The sequence below is a fragment of the Brassica napus genome, chromosome C8 (genome assembly GCF_020379485.1).
Source record: "Brassica napus cultivar Da-Ae chromosome C8, Da-Ae, whole genome shotgun sequence".
NCBI classification, from domain to species: domain Eukaryota; kingdom Viridiplantae; phylum Streptophyta; class Magnoliopsida; order Brassicales; family Brassicaceae; genus Brassica; species Brassica napus.
Window position 1 is genome coordinate 35068738 of NC_063451.1, and position 17266 is coordinate 35086003.

The following is a 17266-nucleotide window of genomic DNA, read 5'->3' on the forward strand; positions in this document are numbered from 1 at the left end:
CGTCTTTCTGACGTAGTGAGGCGTCTTACTCCAGTTTGGATGTGGCATGGAGAAGTAACCCTTGATCGTGTCGGTTACGTCCGATGCAAGACATCCGTCAACCCCCCACCTGGAAAATACAAATTTAAAATATAAATTATTTTTTAATGTTATAAAAGATATTTAAACGAATTAAAAAAATTAATGCAACATACCACAACGTTCCGTCCGGTCGGTCTGGGTCGATGACTGGTAAACCTTCTCTGCCTGGCAGACTGAGAATGTCCTCTACCGTGTACTGCGAGTAAGGAGCACTCGGAGGCACCATCAGATCAGGATGAATATCAGCGACCATCGGAGGTGCCATCGGAGGAGGCACAGGAGGAGGCATCGGAGGAGGCACATGAGGAGCCGATGGTGCACTAGAAGAAGTAGACCCAGAGACTCTCTGAGTGTACTGAGTCTCGGGGACAGTCTCCTGGCCCGAAGAACTGGGAGCGGAAGAAGAGGCCGGGTCTAAACGACTACCCGGCTCACCGAAGATCTCTCTATAATGGGCAGTAAGTCTTCCTTTTCGAACCTGGAAAAAAAAATGAAATTTTTGAAATTAACATCAACAATATATTTTCCAACATTATCCACCTAATCAACACTAAATAACATAAAATTCGCAAACCTATCTAAATTCCCTATACTAACCACCTAATGTATCTAACCAAATCAGAGAGGAATCAGGCTTACCATTGCTACGAAATGGGGAGGAAGTGGAGAGGAAGTAGAGAGGAAGTAGAGAGGAAAGAAAGAGTGAGCGGGTGTATATATAAGATTACATATCGTCGCAAATTCGTCGTAAATTTACGACTAAATAGCGAGCAGTTACAAAGGCCCGTCTTTTTTTTTACGAGGAAATTGCGAGTAATCACAAAGGCCCGTGTTTTTTTATACGAGGTATTAACGACGATTTACTTTACGAGGAATTAACGAGGCTTGCTTTCCTATAAATATACCCACAACTCTCACTCTCAAACCACACCCAAACTCCCAAATCACACTTTATCTCAAATCACAATCCTCAAAAAAATCATATTCAAATTATAAATATTTGAAAAAAATAGGAAAAGGAGAAGATATTAGAATTCATGTGGGCGAGACTTACGTATTATAATTGCTGGAAGTCTTGCCACATGTTAATCTGGTATTTTTCTCCTTTTCCTTTTTTTTTCAAGTTTGTACACTACGAGATATTTACGACGATTATAATATCCCACATTTACCCCGAAACCCGAAAGCCCAAACCCGAAACCCAAAACCCAAAACCCGAAACCCGAAACCAAAAACCCGAAACCCCATATTCCTTATTTTCTACTTCATATATTCCAAACTCCATCTTTATTTCCATTCCAAACCACAATATCCCACATTTGCTTATTCATAAAACAAACTCCCAGCATTCCCTTATTCATAAAACAAACCTCACATTATCTTATTCATAAAACAAACTCCCTCATCTTATTCATAGAACAAATACATCAATCGGATACATCGACATTCTCGTAATCACTAGAAACATCATCATTTTCATTAAACTCGTCTTCAACAGCTTCGTCTGTGGCATCATCGGTAAGATCTTCGTACTCGTGATTATGCGGATCAATGAGAAGGATGTCATCAATTTCTTGTTCAGGTTCCTCGACTTCATTTATCTGTTCTTCTTGCAATGGTGGTTCTTCTCCACTGATGATTCGTCCTCGAGGTGTAACTTTGATCACTGCTAACCAATTTATACCTGAATCTCTCATCCGAGGGTATGGAAGGAAGCTAACTTGGTCTGCTTGTGAAGCTAAGATGAAAGGCTCGAATTTGTTGTACCTTCGTCCACCGTTGACATCAACTACACCGAATTTGTTAGACCGAACACCTCTGTTGACGACGGGGTCGAACCATTCACATTTGAAGAGGACGCATTTCAGCTTCAGTATCCCTGGAAATTCGACTTCAATAATCTCCGTCAAGATCCCGTAGAAATCTGTTTCCCCTTTCACACATATTCCATAGTTACTGGTCGCCCGCTGTCTACCATAGTCATATGTATGAAAAGTATAGCCCCGTGTGAAATACATCTGTGATATGGTGACCTTTACAAGTGGAGATTGAATTACTTCGTGTAACCACTTAGGATAATCTGCATCGTCGTCGTCATAATCAACCTGCAAAAATAAAGAGAATGTTAATGAAATACAGATAATGTATGAAAAAAAAGTTTTAGTTAATACCTGATTCCGCAACCACTTAATGAAGTGTTGATCTTTCCTTTTGTCTACGTCACTTGTGGATATACCAGGAAATGTTTCTTCGACTTGAGAAACAAATAGGCTGTAAAATCACATTTTATAGGAATAAATCTCTCGCAATTATACAATTAATTATAGTTATATGTGTTTCGAAGTGTCAATATATGTTACCTTTCAAAATAACGCATCAATGGATCTTCGCAATTGAGTAGAATATAGGTGTGTGCACTATGAGCGTCTTCTTCACTCGACCACCAAACCTCTTTACACTTCCCACCGAGTCGCGCAATCTGGCTAAAGATGTCTGGAACACCAGCAACTGCATATGTTGGCGCAACACCACCATCATCATATCTTCTTGGAGCTCTTCTCCGTGTACGTACTTTTGACGCAAAGTAGTACGATGTGAAGTGAGAAACTTCTTCCGTCAAACTTCCAGCAATTATAGAACCTTCAACTTTGGCGAGGTTCTTTGCTTTTCCCTTCAAATATTTCATGGCTCGCTCATACTGATACATCCATCCGTAATGTACAGGTCCACGAAGCAATGCCTCATATGGGAGGTGGACAGCTAGATGCTCCATGACGTCAAAAAATCCGGGAGGAAATATCTTCTCCAAGTTGCACAATAAGATGGGAATGTTCTCTTGAAGCTGTTCCACAACTTCTTCTTTAAGAGTGCGTGTGCTCAGATCCCTGAAAAATGCTCCAATGCCTTTTATATTCAAAAAAAATTAAACACATTGTTAGTCATATATTATTTTGTAAATTATTGTGATATAATACACTACGTACCTGCAAGTGCTTCATGTACGTTTGTTGGAAGTAGCTCCGCAAATGCAAAGGGCAGTAGTCGTTGCATAAATACATGACAATCATGACTCTTCATCCCGGAGAACTTTTGACCCTTTTCAACACATCTAGAGAGATTCGAAACATACCCATCGGGGAACTTCACTTCTGATGCCACCCAGTTGAACAACACCGACTTTTTTTCTGAAGATAATCTGAATATCGGAACGGGAACTTGTCCATTGCTTTTAATATGTAACTCGCTTCTTGAGCAAATATCCGGCAAGTCCAACCTTGATTTTATGTTGTCTTTTGTCTTCCCTGGGACATTCAATATTGTATTCATGATGTTCTCAAAGAAATTCTTCTCTATATGCATCACATCGAGGTTGTGGCGCAGAAGAAGATCCTTCCAATATGGCAACTCCCAAAATATACTCTTCTTGTGCCAGTTGTGATGAACACCGTAAGAATCTGGCATATTACGAGGGACATGCCAATTACCACCCCAACGAACTGTTTCGTTAGCTCCGTAGTAGTCGATTTGCGCTTCAATTTGTTCTCCAGTTAGATATGGAGGAGGAGTGTCTCTCACAACCCTTTTGTGCCTAAACAAATTCTTGTTTCTTCGGTAAGGATGGCCAATGGGAAGAAATCGACGGTGACAATCAAACCAACTTGTCTTCCTACCATTCTTCAGTTGAAACGCATCCGTCGTTCCATTACAATATGGACAAGCTAATCTCCCATGTGTAGTCCATCCAGACAACATCCCATAGGCAGGGAAATCACTTATGGTCCACAAAAGCATCGCTCGCATCGTAAAATTCGTCTTCGTTGAACAGTCATACGTCCTCACCCCTGTTGACCACAAATCCTTCAACTCTTTTATCAGTGGTTGTAGGAAAACATCCAGGGACCTTTTTGGATGGTTCGGACCAGGTATTAATATGGTCAAGAATAGCAACTCCCGTTGCATGCACATCTCCGGTGGCAGGTTGTATGGAGTAAGAAAGACTGGCCACAATGAATATTGTCTCCCTGACATTCCGAACGGACTAAATCCATCTGTGCATAATCCGAGATACACATTCCGGATATTGCTAGCGAAATCTGGATGTACTTTGTTGAAATGTTTCCAGGCTCTTGCATCTGATGGATGAGTCATCTCACCATCCGTCTGAGTATGCTCGGCATGCCATCTCATCTTTCCAGCAGTCTGCTCTGATTGATACAATCTTTTCAATCTGTCTGTAATTGGTAGGTACCACATCCTTTGGTACGGTACCCTATTACGTCCCCGTCCTTGCGGCTTGAATCGTGGCTTCTTGCAGAATCGACATTCTTCTAGCTTCTCATCATCTCCCCAATAGATCATGCAGTTGTCGATGCAAACATCTATCATCTCCGAAGGCAACCCAAGGCTATAAACCAGTTTCTGAATCTCATAATAAGAATCAGCAGACACATTGTCTTCCGGCAAATACTCTTTAAACAAGTCTGCCCATTCGTTCATGCAACTTTCAGGTAGATTGTGATCAGTTTTAATATTCATCATTCTAGCAGCTAACGACAATTTAGAGAGACCTTCTCTACAACCACTGTAAAGTGGTTGATTCGCCGCGCTTAACATTTCGTAAAACTTTTTTGCATCTATATTAGGTTCTTCATCTCCATCATGAGCTACGAATGCATCAGCTACCATATCATGAACCCTATCATAATCTACCATCTCCTCCTGCTGGTAACTATGTTCATTATGCAAATGATGATCAACCGGTTCTTTTTCCTGAAAATTGCTATTACTACTACTAGCTTCATTCTTATCATAATTAAAACCTTCTCCATGTTGAAACCAGATATAGTAATTTGCCGTGAAACCTCTATTTATTAAATGCTTCCAAACATTTTCACGGTTTGCCAGTTTCGAATTGTTGCATTTCCGACAAGGACAGAACATCTTACCACTTTCTTGGGCGAGCGGTGTTGAATCTGTTTGATGCATAAATGTCTCCAGACCCGCAAGGTATTCTTTCGTCACTCTCCCGTTAGCATCTCTATGCATATACATCCACTTCCGCAACTCGTAAATATTCCCGGAGCCAGCCATTTTTTTTCTTTCACGTTTTTTGTTGTTGGTGTGTTTAAAATGATGTTTAAACATCCATATTTATAGGAAAATTCGAATCTGGTAGTTGTAATTTTGCTATGAATTTACGACGAAAATTAATTAGGTGGGCAAAAAAAACGTGTAACACCTATAAAGTTGGTGGATTCAAAAATTTTCTCGCTAAATACACGTAAACTATTCCCTCGTAAATACCACGCAAAGTTTACGTCGTATTTACGAGGAAATAGTTTTTCCTCGTAAAATACTCGTAAAGTTACATCCACATTACGACGAAATAGTTTTGTCGTTACGTTACGAGGAAATAACGATGACTTTAGTTTTTCACGTAAATTCGTCGTAAACTCGACGCAAATTTACGAGGATTGTTTTTCCTCGTTAATTTTCGTCGTTAACCATGTGTTTTCTTGTAGTGAAGGAATTAAGGTAATCTAGCCAAGCAGAACAAACATTTCTATTACTAATAGGTGAAAGAATTCAGTCTTGTGGTTAACATCCGAAATAAGTTAATCAAAACCTACACAAAGAACTCTATTGAAAAGAGAGATTTTCTCGGTTAGGGGTTTAGATGGCTAAAGTTAGTGAATTGGTGGAAACCTGAACGGATGACTTGCATAGAACCGGCCATGGGTCCAAGCGAAAGAAACCCATGCTTCCGGCCGTCATTTTATTAACTATTTAATAAGCTGCATTTTTCTGAAAATTGCCAATGGTCTATAGGTTAGTTATGCACTAGAGTATATGAGAGGCTAGGGTGTGAATCCCAATATTTTCAATGTTTTTATTTCAGTATTTCAGCCATTCTTTTGTTTTGGACTTGTGATTTTAAAAAGCCTAAGAGCATGATTAATCTGGGGTTTTTAGCGGAAGTTAATAAACAGTTTCTTAACTTCCGCCAAGAATTTCACTCTAAGAACTCCGGATTAATCATGGTCTAAGAGACCGACAATAGACCCTCGGCAAGATATAAGGTTTAATTCTTCTTTCCTATTCTTTAAAGATGATAAATTCTTATTGATGGATTTAATGTTGTTGGGCTTTTTAAATGCCCGCTGGACATGTTCTTTTTTAAATATATTTTAAAATTGGAAAATGTAATATGTTCATATTTTTATCTTTTTAGCAAACATAAAATTAGCTTTATGATTTTTTTTAACAGAAATTATCATCTTTATTTATTATTGTTTTATTAATAAATTGATGTTTACAAAATGTGGATTGATGTTGTGAAAGGATTTAAAGTGGTATATTCTATTCAATAAATTTATTATGATGAGAATTTGTTTTGTTAAAGTTATTTTATATACAATTTTTTTGTTAATATACTATTAATATACTATTATATTAAGCTTTGAATAAATATTTACATGTTTCATTATAACATTAAGATATTTTAGGAATGTCTAAACATAGATTAAGAAAAGTAAAAGATAATAATCATATGTTTAATCATGTTTGTTAATACAAACAAAATATTTGAAATGAGCCAGAATTGCACAAAAAAAATAAGAACTGGAAATACAACAGATACTAATCTCGGCCCCAATGGCCCAAAGTAAAAACATCTGAACCGACAAATTGTGTGGTCGATGACCAGTCACTTAAAGAAAACAGAAAAGGCAAGAGCAAAAAATTTTGTCTCGAGGTTTTATTACGGAAGACGATTTCTATGGCGAAACTTTTAATCGATGGAAACGACTGCTTGTAGAGGTGAAAATCAATGGTAGCAAATCAAAGAACTACCGATTTTTTAAGATTAGCTGGAAAACTTCCTGACGATCCAAAATCGGTAGATCCACGGAGGACTTCACCTTTTCCGATCTATTTAGGTGATTTTCTCTAACTTTTTATTTTAAAAGAGATAAAGATCTAAAAAAAAATCTTACTTGTTTTGCATGTTGGATCTGAAGGCATCCATGAGAAAAACGATGAGTTTGAGATGGTTGACGAACTTCACCTTTTCAGCTCTCTTTGACAAAGTCTTAAGAAGATTTGAAAAATCACAAAAAGGTAAATCTGATTTCACGTCTTTTTTTTTGATCCATAGTTGTTAATAAAAATCTGATCGTTTTAAAATTGATTCAAAAAAAAATCTGGAAAACAAAAGCCAAATAACATTGGCAAGAAAGCGTAAGATTCTTTTGACAATTTCTATCTACTGTTGAAGTTATTATTTACAGCTCTAGAATCTGTGTTTAAGTGTTTGTTTTGTTAAAAAGGGTTAAAAAAACTTTCCTTTCAGGACTAGTATACTTTTGGAGAAAATATTCATATTCCAACTGCGAAGATTATGGGTTTCATTCTTCTATGGATAACTTGTTTTTAAAATAAAAGATAAGTTATTTCCAGATACTTTGTTTTCTTTTACATTAATATAAATCATAATTTGCATATAAATATAGCATGATTATTTTATTAATATGTGACTGAATTTTACATTTGACAGCTACGATAAATTTGGATCCGGAAAAATACGTTGGAAGTGAACATTTACCATCACCAAAAGGGAGATCATGGTGATACCAAAAGTTAAGTCACTATAAAATGGCTTTCTCATATTTTATAGATGAGCAAATATCAAATTTAGACAATTGTTGTTTCCTAATACCAAATTTTACATAACACGTATAACCAGAAAACTCACATTTTCATCGGATAGCACGATCTCAAGGGTGTCTTCATGCACTGTGTTGTACTGCTTCCAAGTATGCAACACTTTCATATGCACTTTCCAACCACGGTCACTTTCGTTATCGAAGACATTTTAGTTTTTTTTTTTTGTAGCTAATGTAGCTGTGAATAGATGTGAGGAAACTTTGGCACGCTAGTGGTGTTTATATAGCAGTAATTTAGTCGATGGTTTCTAACTAACGCTTAAACTAAATCTCTAGTATATTCAGTTTAGGAAATCCCTAGAGTAGTGATCAAGCAAAAAGATTTAAATATATATTGTCAGCTAAAATTTACATATCTTAGCAATATTTACAAGGGAAAATTGACAAAACGGAACAAAAAAACAACATAGTTGTCCCTATGGTATAAAATCATCACTAAGTTGTCCCTATAGTATAATATTTTTCATAATCCCAAAACTAACATTTCTTTAATCAAATTAAACATAAATTAAAACCATTTTAAAAAAGTTTAATGGAAAAAGATAAAAAAAAAAGGTAATTCCATAATGTTTTAGGAAGAAAAAAATATGTAAAAATATATTTTCTTAAAAAAGAACACACGACACATATAAAAATATCTCTTAACCCAATTGCATTTGGTTTCTAAAATCCTCCAAAACTGTTTTTTTTTAATCTTCTAAGGTAAAACTTGATTCCAATAACAGTAGCCTACCCCCTTTATCATCAGCCGAAAATACTCATCTCGTGCTTGCACTAAATTCCCAAACACCACATATTGTATAGATATGCATTATAGAACAAGAGCTTGTGAAAATTACAAGACAAACTATGGAGAAATCATAGATTGATGAAGAAAAAAAGCCAAAAACGTTTTTTTTTTATATTTTGACAAAGAAAATCGACCAGGACACGTTTTAGGAAATTAGAATATTTTTAGAATATTTTCTTAACCGAAACTTCCTTAATTTTCGGAAAAAACTGATTTTTTATCCGTAGAGGACACTTTCTACACTGTGTAGAACCATGACAAAAATTTTGAATACAATTTCTACTTTTTGTAGACGTTCGTGTTAAGTTTAGATTTCGCATACCCGAAATTTTATAATACTTCATAAAAGTAGAAAATGCATTCAAAAGAAAAGTAGCGATCTTTACAATTAGTAGAATTCGCATTCCCCATATTTAGAATTTTAATAATTTTTAGATTGTTTCTTCTAAAAAAGTAGATGGACTTGTTTATTCTGGAATTCGTTTTCCGTAGAAAACGAATTCTACTTTTAGTGGAACGTAATTTTAAAATTTTATTTATCAAGTTTTTTAACCAAAAAAAAAATATGTGTCTGTGTATATAGGTGTTTTATTAATTGTTTATATTTTTAATATTTTTTTGGATTCATAAAACTATTTATTTCATTAAATTTCAGAAATGGAAAGGATAAAAGGGAGAATAAATGGACAAATATGGTTTTATACCATAGGGACAACTATGTTGTTTTTATGTTCCGTTTTGGCGATTTTCCCTATTTACAATTCGGTTGGTACATATATCTTTATAATATCTACGTTTTAAAGGAACAAAAATTTTGTGTAGTTATTACGTATGTTTCATGGCCAAGCTAAACGATTTAATGCATCCTCCCTGATTTAAAATATATACTGTTAGTGAAAATGTACATATCTTAAGAATATTTACAATTCGGTTGGTACATATATTTTTATAAAATCTACTCCCTCCGTTCCTTAAAGATACATATTCTAGAAAAAAAATTTGTTTCTAAAAAATTTATTTTTTACATTTTCAATGCATGTTTTATTAACTAATTGTAAATTTCAAAAATCTTAATTGCACTAATTGATGTTTTATTGGCTTAAAATTGTAGAAAGAAGATAAACACCAAAAATTATGCAAATTTAATGTGTTTTATTAAAATGTGTGAAAAAACTAGAATATGGATCTTTTAGAAACAGAGTGAGTATGATTTAAAGAAATAATATTTTTGAGTAGTTATTATGTATTCTTCATGGCCAAGCTAAACGATTCAATGCATTCTCAATGATTTTAAAGAATAGTCAGATAATTATTTTTTATGCAAAAACCAGATAGTTAACAGCTCGTAACAAATTTGGAATATACCATTGGAACCGAATTCTTAAATTATCCATGAGTTGTTAGTCAAAAACATTAAAAATGAGCATTTTTTTTTTTTTCCTAATTTAAATCGACATCTACCACAGATACTATCTGAATTTTGGAATATACTTTAAAAATAAGATATTATCAAAAAATATTGTTGATAGCATTTTCGTGAAAATTTTACTAATTGGTAAATGATATACAAACTTTTTAGGGGTTGGATTGTTGGGGTTTAGGGTTAGGGAGAAGAACACTACACTATTGTTATGATTTAGTTTAGGTATGTTGGGGGTATAGATTACATAATATATAATTAATGTTTTGTATTTGGTGAAGTTAACGAAATGTTTTGAACTGGTTTGGTTTATGCATTATGGGGGTTAGATAGAAATTTTAAGGATTTGCTTTAACTAAGTAACATTAGATTACACTCAATATTTAGTAAGCTATATTATATAACGTATTAATAAAATTTGTTAGGAAAAATGGGTTTACGTTAAATATTTTGTTAAGAGACGGGGCCTATCGAAGAAAGACATTCAATATGTCATGTTCCACCACGTTTGGGTCTGCATTCAAAAACCCAACGTCAATAAGCAAGAGCCAATATAACAGGAAGAAAACTAAAGATATAAAATAACGGAAATGCCCTTTAATGAAGTTAACGATTTCTATTGGAAATGAATGGCATATGTAGTAAGTATAAAGGTTTAAAATAGATAGGATCATGGTTTAATAGTATAGTTTTTACGAAACTCGTCTATTATGTTTCACTTCTTTTGCGTGAACGTTGTTAACGTCATTCATAAAGTAACAAGTCTGTAATCATTTATCGGTTTTTTCTTGGTCAACCATTTAACGTTTATTTGTATGAATTGTTTTTGCAATAAGGTTGATTGATATGACAATGCATGCTAGTTAGTTAGTTTCTGACAAGCTAGTTACTTACGGGTGACTGTCGTATTTCTGACAACCTAGCAAATACAGGTGGGAGGGACCAGATCGTGTTTCACTATTCGTATATAGGCCCGAATGCTAACATACCGAACAACTATGACATAAATACGGTTTAAATAGTAACAAAAATATATGTATCTATATATCTATAAATAAATAGATATATAGTATATATAGAGTTTTTTTTGTTACTATTGACAGCGGTGCGGTGCGGACGGTTGATTACCACTCAGAGCTACAATAGATTCTAGATAACTGGTTAATGACTATCAATTTAAATATTAAAATAGGTATAGATATTTAGATCTAGATTAGTAAAAAATAAACTAAAATTAAAAAATATATATATATATATTGAAAGTAATTATAAATGCTAAATTTTAAATTTATAAAAATATAGATATGCTATAATAAAAATGAAAATATAATATTATAAAGTTGATTTATTAATAAATATTAATACAATAAGAAATTAATGATAAACTTTAAAGAATATATTTAAAATTTAAAATTCTAATATAGATATTCAGACTTAGAAATAAGATACATGGATCCAAATCCATGATTCAAATCTGAATATCCTTACTTTAAAAATTAAAATTAAATATATATATTTATTTATTAAATATCAAATTTATTGATCAAAATTGCACATTTACAAGTAGGTGGATATGTCTCTATTCGACTAAAAACAAATAAAAGAATTAGACGCAACCCTTCCTAACGTTAATTAACCTCAAACCATCTTCGCATCATCTCCTCCGACGGATGATCCTTGGTGTAACGAAGTGATGATATCTGATTCCTAATCTGCTTATCTATGTTTCGAGTGAGCTTTTCCGTCGTGACCCACACACCACTATGCCTTCGTGAGTTTCGCTCTTTCCAGACAAAGTAAAAGTCATCCTCCTAAGCACATGATCAATACGACTTCGAACAAGTTTCAAGAGTGAAGCTATTGTATCGTTCCAATCAGGGGTGATAACGCTATGTATATATTTTTGACAAATCTGAAATTTTATTTTCTACATTCGGATCTATTTTCTAAGATATTCGTATTTTTTTTATCAAAGATATTCGTATTGATGAACTGCATTTTATCCTTATTAATTTAATATAGTCAAATAATCATATAAAAATAAAGTGTGTGATTTTATCTTATATCTTCAATGACATTTTCCACGGATCAATATTTTTATTTACCCGAATGAACTTATGGTTTAGTTTGAAAATTGGTTCATGTGCATTTTTATTCAATTTATAATTTTCATAAAAATATATAACTTTATTAAAATAATCTAGACAAAATTGGAAAACAAATCTGTTTTTATATATTTCCCCATGTCTATTTAAAAATATGATTTCTTATATCCTTTTTTGTGCTGCTAAATAAAGGATTTCATTATTACATGAAAAAGATAGAATTCTAAAATATTAGAAACGTTACGCCATCAAATACGAAACCCATTATTATTATTCGGAGTCGTTGAGAGTTGCGAATTACACGCAATTAATTAATAAAAATAAAAAAACCTTGTATATATATATATATATAATATAAGTTATAACTAGAGTCCAAAAAAAAAATAAACCACAATAAATAGATAAAGAAGAGATACAGTTGTAGCCTTGTTCTAGGGTTCTTCTTATTGGCCGCGCAAATCATCGCGCCGCTTCTCTCTCTTTTCTTTTCTTCTCTCACAGATCTCTAACTCACGCTCCCCGAATTGAATCCTCCTCTGATTCTCAACGTGTTCTTTTATGTAAACAAAGGAATCTGTAGATCTAGCGAATCGTATTTGATCATCGTCTGTGTGAATCTGATAAACGGATAATCGAATTACCTGGAAAAAAAATAAATTCGATTTTTCTTTTGTTTACTGGATTAGATCTTTGAGATTAATATGAATATTATGAAGAGATCGAAGAAATCGAGGGTTTCATGGCCATCAGGTCCTAAGCTTTGTCAGGTATATATATATATATATCTAAATCGTCGTATGGTCGATGTTGTTTCTTTGATTCCGTCTGTAATTTGTGCCAGATGATTCGTGAATCCGTTAATTTATTGAATCATTAAAATTGGCTGGATCTGATCTGATCTGATCTGATCGGATCTAAAATTGCGTTGAATCCAAATCGGTATAAAGGTGATATAAAATTAGCGGTTGATTTAACATTCTTGTTAAAATAAACGAAATTTAGAATTTGATGAATAATACTTCAAAGAAACTTTGTATATTGGAATTTAATCTTTAATATTATTTGAAGTTAACGTTGAACTCAATTCAGATAAATGACAAGCACGTTTGTATATACATGAATTGATGATGATCCATTTAAATAAAAAAAAACAGTTGACTTTGTAAGTGTGATCCATTTATTTGATACACAAAATGGTGATGAATTTGATTACACGATTTGGTGAATGCATCTTTGCAACTATGAAGAATGCTCTGTAAAATAATATGTACCTAGGGAAGCCTTCGTTGTTTAGTTACCAGAAGATTCCAGCTTCAGATTCTAATAGTGCATGATTGGAACAGGTTAAGCTGTTTCGAACAGAGGACTGTCCTGCTAAAGTTGCATCTCAGGCACATCGTCATACCCACCCAAAGCAATCAATAAGCAAACCTCGAGTGCCAGATCTTCCACCTGGTTTCGAAGGAAACCACTATGCAGAGAAGCTGAGTGTCTCAACCATTCCTCGGATCAAATGGAAACGACCTTCTAAGGTAGTCTTCTTTATACACACAATCTAGAGATTTGGAAAAAAGCCCTTTTGAAAGCTTTTATGTTAAAATGTCTTTTGGGTTTAAACAGTTCATAGTCAGTGGTACTTGGCTAATGGGAGATGGTGGCGAGAGCACAGAAAGGAGAACTGAAAACTTGAGGATTTCTAAAGTGTTGGAAGCCATCTATCCTCATCGCTCTACCATCCCTTCTCGGTACTTGCTTGCCTTCTCTCTCTCTCTCTCTCTCTCTCTCTCTCTTTTTATGTTATTCAACCATTGTGTAGCTATCTTGACCTCTGTTTCTTCACGCAGACCCTCTGTTTCACCGGTTGTTGAAGCGGAAAGCTTTGACGACAGCAAAACGCCCACCATTCGTCTCACTCCAATCGAGGACGAGTCTGAATCTTCAGAGGAATCATCCAACACTACCGCAAGCAAGCAAAGTTCGTTGGAGACCAAACCTTCAATCCAAGGACTGGTTTCTGGTCCTGCACCAGAGTTGAGCCTGGCTGCTGCTTCTGCAGCTCTTGCTGCACTGATGAAAACCAAGGAACAAGGGAGTATGATTGATCCTCATCTACTTATCAAACTCCTCAGCAACCCGAAAATGATCAAGCATCTGATCACTGACACAACAGGTAAATCCTCTGAACCTAAGAATCAGCCCCTTGAGACTAATACCATCAACCCTACTAGGCTTGTTGCTGAACATGCCACTCCCTTACCCATGACAAAGCCACAGCCAACAATAATACCTCAAAAACAGGGTTTCACAGCTTCTCAGCCTTTTACTAACCCTGAGCAGAGACGAGTGTCTCCACCTAAGCCTGTAAACCAAAACATATCCCCTCTGAATCAAGTCCCGGTTAGTATACCAATGTCTGTTCAACCATGTGTTATTAGTATAGCTACGCAACCACCTCTTCCGGCTCGTCTCCCGTCGAGTTCTCTACCAATGAACGTTAACCCCCACCAGAGACCTCCACGTGTTTTCTCTGAACCAAAGGTAACAGTGAATCCTCCTCACCACAATTCTGCATACCGCACTCCTGAAATGAACATTGTTCAGGCACCAGTTGTATTTGGAAGGGGTCCTCAAACTGGTTTCAACAATTATCCAATGAACTTAAACCGGACTGGTAAACCGGTAGTGCAACCAATGAAGAGTGATGACTATTTCAAAAACCTTATAAGGGAACATGGTACCGCGAATCATGAAACTAACCAATACCATTCACAAAATGGAAAATTCAATGGACGCATTGATCAAAATAAGGTTCAGAAACAGTGTATATACTATGGCACTGCGAGAGGTTGTCAGATGGGTGATAGATGCGTCTGTGTGCATGACCGATTGAGACCTAATTTTGAAGCCGAGGCTCCAGGGGCTAAGAGGTTGAAGTTTGGAAGCTATGATAGAAATAATTTTTGAACATATAAATTCTGACTCTTGATTCATTCCAAATCAGCAAGTAGAATTTTGTCTTTAGTAAAAAAAAAACCTGAGTTGAAACAATTTCAAATTTGATTAATTTTTGTTCTTCAATTTTTTCCATTAATTGAGCAGACAAAAGTTTAGCGCACCAAAGTGACCAGGACCAACTCTTACGTCTTCGTAGTTCACTTTTTGTCTAAATTATCAGCCAACTTTTTTATTTTCAATGAAAATCTAAATTGGACGTACAAAAAGTAAAATAACGAAAAAGAAATAAACCATAATAACTGTTTTCTCTATAGGTAAATCTAATACAAAGTTCATAAGCGTTAAACACCAAAACTCGAAAAGAATTATAAAATAAAATACAACACCAAAACTCGAAAAGAATTATAAAATAAAATACAACGAAGGTCTTCAACAAAATTAAAGAAAGGATAGAAGTGTGTGTCACAAGTCTAGCCTATTCAGACTTGGCTGCTGATGCGGCAGCTTGACCTCTGAGACGACCCGTTCTTCTCGCGGCAATGAGACCAACTTTCGAACCAGCTGATTTATCGCGTGTGGTCTGACCGTACTGGCGTGACCAATGTGCTGGCGGTTTCCTCCTCCGTGAGGATGCTCGACTGGGTTCATAGCCACACCACGAACTATAGGCCAGCAGTTTCTCTTCACGCGATACTTATGGTATGCGTTACCTGCCTTAAGAAGTGGGCTTCTCTGTTCTTCCTCCACCTGCAACTTGACCAATCATGGCTCTACATCCACTTTGCATAATCTTCTTTGATAATATTATTCACTTTTATTTATTAATAATCAAACAAGAAATCTAAAAGAGAAAGGCTTTACAGAATCAATTCACGTGCCACACAAGCAACGGTGAGAGTATTACCTAGTGGTGTCGTTGTCATGATTGTGAGCAATCACGATGGCGTAATCACCGGAAGCCCTCGTGAATAGATCTAAGTGGAAGTACGTTCCCGACAACGAGAGTCGCCTTCTTACCACAGTAGAGGAACTGTCCCGAGTACATACCTTCGGCGGCGACAAAGAGCTCCTTCTGCTCCTTGTAACGGATAGGATGTCGGAAATCAACGCGAGCTAACGCAGCGCCACGTCCTGGATCCTTGAGATAACCATTTCTCTCGCCGTAGTCGAGGCTACGGACTTAGCAGGACCCTTGCGGTGGTGAGTGTGGGACTTGAAGACGGAACCAGTGGCATGCACCCTTACGTTGAGCCCTAATCACACGACCCATGACTAGTCTTAGTTTTCTTCTTGCCCTCTCCGCACGGCATTGGGATTTTGCACGAACTATGTTTATGTAGCGTGTCTTCTTGGAAAACCCTAGTTATTTGGATTGGAGCTTTAGTATCGGGTCTCCATGTAGCGTAGTTCCATGCAAACTCAGTTAAATTAGCCACATTGATTGACAAAACGAGAATGAGAAAAGTGCTAAAATAATAGTTACATATATTCTTAAACTACTACACTATTTTGAATCAATACTAATGTTATAAAAAAATTCCTGAATTTTACAGATCATGATGATAAATCCTCATCAATTCTCAATAAGAATAACAAAACCATAGCTTTTAAGAATTTTAAACATGAACAAAGAAATATTTGAACTAAAACTGAGCTAGATAAACAAAACATCTTAATTTTTGTACTTTTGGAGACAAGTTCTTTTGTAAAACGAAAAATATGTGAAAACATGACAAATTTGTTTTCTCTTTTTTTTTTTTTTTTGAAACCGACAAATTTGTTTTCTCTATTTTGAACTAGTAACTGTCGAATAGACCACAATAATTGTGTTGGATACGGAAAGGATCGGAGATATATGCAAAACTTTAATTAGTGGTTCAAATAGCTTTGTCGATCCTTAGCTTTTGTTAAGTGTCATTTTAGATGAAAAACTAATGAAATGCAGTAGTGTGTGAAAATCTGAAAATTTAAAAATATATATCTGAAAATTGACCAAAAGATAAACTAGAACTCAGTTTTTCAACAGTCCAAAAGCAAAGATGGTGGAATAGAACCAATATATGACCTTAGACCATGTTTATCGCAGATCTTTAACAAGATTCTTAAGGTAATAAACTGATTTAATTAAATGTAAACAAAATAAAAAAATAATTATTGACGGGATGAGGCAGCTCACTTGGTAAGGATCCTG

At 35.0% G+C, this 17266-nt stretch overlaps 2 protein-coding genes across 6 annotated transcripts; one reads left to right on the plus strand and one right to left on the minus strand.

The window, feature by feature from the left end:
* The first annotated feature begins 6733 nt into the window (after window positions 1-6733).
* LOC111208878 (zinc finger CCCH domain-containing protein 45) lies at window positions 6734-15198 on the plus strand. 5 transcript variants are annotated; one of them, XM_048764534.1, is made up of 8 exons: window positions 6746-7019; window positions 7101-7200; window positions 7433-7718; window positions 7826-7895; window positions 9251-12887; window positions 13464-13652; window positions 13741-13865; window positions 13965-15198. In XM_048764534.1, the coding sequence occupies exons 5-8, from the start codon at window positions 12822-12824 to the stop codon at window positions 15082-15084; spliced, it is 1500 nt and encodes a 499-aa protein (XP_048620491.1). In that variant the 5' UTR covers window positions 6746-7019; window positions 7101-7200; window positions 7433-7718; window positions 7826-7895; window positions 9251-12821; the 3' UTR covers window positions 15085-15198. The 5 variants fall into 5 exon arrangements, with proteins under 5 accessions (XP_022564206.1, XP_048620491.1, XP_048620493.1 ...); XM_048764536.1 differs by having other exon boundaries at window positions 12807-12887; XM_048764535.1 differs by having other exon boundaries at window positions 7637-7718.
* A 16-nt stretch (window positions 15199-15214) lies between these two features.
* Window positions 15215-16803, minus strand: LOC106364835 (60S ribosomal protein L8-3). The gene is given in 7 exon segments (XM_013804322.3): window positions 15215-15652; window positions 15655-15801; window positions 15803-15885; window positions 15981-16033; window positions 16035-16254; window positions 16257-16302; window positions 16304-16803. Coding segments are annotated over 7 exon segments (693 nt in total). The 5' UTR covers window positions 16346-16803; the 3' UTR covers window positions 15215-15550.
* Between the last annotated feature and the right edge of the window lie 463 nt (window positions 16804-17266).

Excerpts from the sequence above, each read along its gene's own strand:
- LOC111208878 (XM_022708485.2), top strand. The coding sequence starts at position 12,822 with ATGAATATTATGAAGAGATCGAAGAAATCGAGGGTTTCATGGCCATCA. Across the intron at positions 12,888-13,463 it reads CAGGTCCTAAGCTTTGTCAG|GTTAAGCTGTTTCGAACAGA; the intron begins GTATATATATAT and ends TGATTGGAACAG. Across the intron at positions 13,866-13,964 it reads CGCTCTACCATCCCTTCTCG|ACCCTCTGTTTCACCGGTTG; the intron begins GTACTTGCTTGC and ends TTCTTCACGCAG.